Source organism: Tasmannia lanceolata, unplaced genomic scaffold, assembly GCF_043159265.1.
Source record: "Tasmannia lanceolata isolate RefF3 unplaced genomic scaffold, GAP_Taslan_0.1 ptg000012l, whole genome shotgun sequence".
NCBI classification, from domain to species: Eukaryota; Viridiplantae; Streptophyta; class Magnoliopsida; order Canellales; family Winteraceae; genus Tasmannia; species Tasmannia lanceolata.
The window spans coordinates 20,843,340-20,847,713 of record NW_027518689.1 but is presented as its reverse complement, the minus strand read 5'-3'; the positions used below and the strand labels follow the sequence as shown (position 1 = coordinate 20,847,713).

General features: G+C 47.3%; 1 protein-coding gene across 1 annotated transcript; it reads right to left on the bottom strand.

The window, feature by feature from the left end:
- Window positions 1–369: 369 nt before the first annotated feature.
- LOC143887695 (C2 calcium/lipid-binding plant phosphoribosyltransferase family protein) lies at window positions 370–4,138 on the bottom strand. The gene is made up of 2 exons (XM_077391839.1): window positions 984–4,138; window positions 370–895 (listed from the first exon to the last, which is right to left on the bottom strand). The coding sequence occupies exon 1, from the start codon at window positions 3,990–3,992 to the stop codon at window positions 1,014–1,016; it is 2,979 nt and encodes a 992-aa protein (XP_077247954.1). The 5' UTR covers window positions 3,993–4,138; the 3' UTR covers window positions 370–895; window positions 984–1,013.
- Between the last annotated feature and the right edge of the window lie 236 nt (window positions 4,139–4,374).

Below are 4,374 nucleotides of genomic sequence, written 5' to 3'. Positions count from 1 at the left end.
TAGGCGGGATGTTTCAAATTTGAAAGTCGCGCCTTACGCGTATCGGTCGTCCGGATTTCCCATTTAGGGGGCGAGATCTCCGCGATTGCGTTTAGCTCCCTGTGTAGCTCGGTACCGTCCAAGGGAGAAGTATCAAGGAGGTCTAATCAAAGTTCATTACCGAGCATTGTTGTAGGGATTGTGTCGACCAAGTTGAGTAATGGAGAAGGGGTTTGAGGTTCGGTGCCGGATGTACCGATTTTACCCCTAACAGTAAGTTCAGTCCTTTTTTCGGTATGGCGGACATGTCAATAGGTTAAAAATGGACCCTTATTTGTAAGTTCAGAATCTTTGCAAATTTAAAATGTATATTTTTCAACAAATTAAACATAAAACTAACAATTATTAAGGAGAATACTGTGAAAAGGCACCCAAAAACCACCATACAAGTCGGGCCACCACTATTATTCGGTGTCTCAGTAAAAATTTTATGGGGATGATGTACTTCAAAACTACTTCTAAAAAGCTTGGATGCAACCATAAGGCCAGCCAAATAGCAATGAGATCATCTTGATCGGATGATTCTAAGCCCTTGATCTATCAAGCATTGATCATCTCACATTCACATTTCCATCACGCATCACAAGTTGCTCGGAATGGGACCAAGATGATCTGTAGATAGAGATCTGCTGTGGGTTTTTTGTCCATGGCCCACCCAATGTGGGGCCCATTCGCCAACCAAATTCTGCTTCCCACCATGTGCTTCGCACATTAAATACCCCCGTCCCAACAAACCACTTCTAACGGTCAACTAAGTTAATTCAAATACAAAAACCCAAAAACTAGTAATGGACCCCACATAGCCAACGGTCACTTGTTCACCTTTAATACCTTCTCTTTATTTCCCCCAGGCAAGCTGAAACCAAATCAAAATTAAATAAATTAAATGACAATAACCTCCCATTACAAAAAAAAATTAAACAACAGGAAAGGTTGATCAGTACCCTCGGATACTAACTAATACAGGATACTAACTAATACAGAATCCGGTCGGAGAGTGACGGGAGTCGCCGGAAAAAGTTGACGGGAACCGACGGCATGTCGTCGCGAAACCTGGGGTGGCGCAAATAATAGAACCCGAAACCAAGCACAAAAGCCTTGAGAGGAATTGCATAGAAAACCAAAGAGGCAAAGAGGCAAAACACAACAAAGATCCCAGTCGCACGTGGGTCCCTCCAGTTTAGCAAGGCCTCCACACGCTCACCTTGTGCTGCGACATCACCAAGCAGGGTCTGGGCCCTCCCTGCGAGGGCCCGCAATCGGTCATACCTTGTACGTAACTTCTCAGCCGCACATGAGGCTGGGAATGTGTCAAACTCTTCATCCAATTCATCAGGCCCCACCGCATCCACATAAGAAAGCCTAGGATCAATGTTGGCTATGATCCTACGGCGATAATGGTGACGCCACACGAGTATAAAGAACAAGTACATGAATGCTGTGGGGAGTATAAGGTGGGGGCATAGCACAACCATGATAAATAGCATATGAACGAGCACAGTGGTGGAGGGGTGCACCCAAGTGCGTACTCCCTCGAGCCACCGTGCTAGAGCCACGGCTCGCGAAAGGCACCCCACAACTCGAAACCAATTGGCCTTGCTCCTCCTCATGCTCCAAACATGTGTGTCCGAGTCTAGCATGTATTGGACCACCTCGTGACCCAAGGGCGGCTCCGACCTTGCTAGCCTAGCTGTAACAATTCGCATTGCGATGTGTCTCAATATGTCCTGTTGTGCGGGCCCCAATGGCCGCACATAGTGCATTCGCGGTAGCATAGGGCTCGTGTAGGCTTGGATAAGGTTTAGCCAAGACGAGCATGAGAAGCGCACCGCAATCTCGATCTCACCAATCTTCCTCGCACCACAAGGGTGCAACACCATAAGCGAATACAAATTCACGTACACCCGGTTCGTATCGAGCGTAGACAACCGTATTCGTACCTTCCCCATACGTACATCTTTACCGGGCTTCGCCCCCTCGTCACGCTTATACCTCCCATTATCAAATACACCAATAGTGAGAACCGTACACGGATCGTATACGTCCCACGTGTACTGCTCATTCCACCGTGGATTAAACCGATCGATCAATGTACGGGTCCGAAACCACTTGGGCCCGTATTTCGCAACCACGTAGGCATCCGTGGTCCCACGTGTGCCATCCTTCGTCTTCATTGGTAGCAAATTGGTGGCCCCGCGTATGCCCACCTCAAGTGAGCCAATAGGCGGTTTCGAAAGCTGCTTCGAGGCGGCTCGTACATCACTTGCCACGTGAGCCGCCTCGTCCAATACATGATACCCACCTTCTAAACAAGCCCGCACGTGTATACGCCCCGCATAAGGGCGACTCTCATCACCAACCAAATTAAACCACCTGGACCTCGGCTCAGTCTGATTATCCGTCCTCTTATCAATACTCGACACTTGTAACTTCGCTTGTCCTATTGATTGCCCACTTGACACGTCCTCCACGCCGATTACCAAAAACGGCTCAAACGGCTCGGCTGCAACAAAAACCAAATCTTCATTCCAAGCCGGGTTAGCCGAGCCAGATAACCCCCCGATACCGCACTTAGCCGTCTTAAAAACTTGCGCGCCGAGCTGAGCCTTCACATATAACTCCGCCCCCCGAGCCTTAGGCTCGGCTCCCGAACCTAGCTGGAGATCTTGGGTTTGGATGACCGTTAATCTCAAATACCACAGCTTCGGAGAAAGGTAAGCTTTCGCACGTGTCTCCACCACAAACCCACCGGAATCTGATTGCCACGCTTCTTGAAAAGCTTCATCCGCCTGAGTTCCGACCCAAACCGCCAACATGACGTCATTTCCCGGCGAGTTTTCCGGCAAGGGTTCTAATGTATACCACTGAGGAGCAAGAGGACTATCTGGAGGAACTCGCTTAGGAGCTTCTTGCAAATCAAAAGACACCGTACCCGTACAAGTCTCAACATTCGTATACGTATCCGTATCCGTATTCGTATCTTTAACTTTCTTCTCTGTCCAAACGGATACCTCCAAAGCAGTAGAATTTAGATCCTCTTTGAGCAACGCGAACACTTCATCCCAGTCCGTATACTGTACGCTCCTCGTACGTATGCTGTGCGTACCGATTACGAGCTTTGCGTACACAGACGAATCCGTATCCGTAGCCGTATCCGTACGTTGCGCCTTCACTACACGAACGTAGAGATACATCATGCTGTCTACGAGCTCGTATCCACCTGATGTACGGTCTCGAGATCGTATCTCCATATCATTTATACCGGAATCTGGTCGAGATTTTATTGTTATCTGTTTCTCTTTCTCTTGCTTTTGTTCTCCGGCGGCGGCGATCGGAGGTTTCTCCACCACCTCCTGAGGCGGATCCGCCACTGCCGGATCTTTTTCCGGTGTCGGATCTTCCGGTTTCGGATTTTCCGGTGACTTTTCCGTTTTTTCTTCTTCTTTTTTCTCCTCTGTTTTTTCTTCTTTCTTTTCCTCTTCTTTTGAAGCTCCTGCGTCATCCGCCGGAGTTTCAGATTTCAGATCCGGCGCAACGGCCGGAAGATCTTCATCGATGAAGCAGATCTTTAAACCTATCTCACCTTTGATCTGAGAAAAAACGCTCCTTTTTTCCAAAGGATAGTAAACTAGGGTTTCAGATCCGATCTTTGTAAAGGTAGTGCCGGAGATCTTAACTTTTCCAAGGAAAGTACTCCGTTTACCAGTCTTCTTATCATTGTAGACATTCACCTCTAGGGTTTCAGATACCATGGAATCAGGATCATGAACTAAGAACTCGAGTTTCTCGTCCCATTGCGGATTCAGATCTCGAAATTTCGTCTTCGTCCTTCGCCTTTGTCCATCAAAATCAACAAGAACGTAAGCGCTTGCGGTTCCTTGTCCGTCCTTAGGCATTAGATTCCTCGCATTGCAGATTTCAACCACAAGCTTTCGGCTGAAACTTTCTGACATTTTTTCCGGTAAAATTTCGCCGGAAAACAACACTTTCCGACCAAAAGCTATGAAAGATTTGAAGATTTAAAACCCGATTAGTTTTTCTCTGTTTTTCTATACAAGATATGATTTTATTTTATTTTTTGAAGGGAAAGGGAGACGAGAGTAGGGTTTAAGAGGAGAGGGAGCTGAGTTGCACGTGGGAGACACGTAGGATTAGATTCCACGTGGCAACGTCTTGGGTTGCTAAAACAATAGCTATCTGTGTGGATTGGCTGAGGAGCGTGTTGTTTTTAAATTTATCCGTGGGCCCGCTCGAGAGGTTGGTGAAGGATTAGAGGAAAGAGCCTTTTTAATGTCAGTGCCCCTGGTTGTTATAAAATTAACCAAACTGCCATTC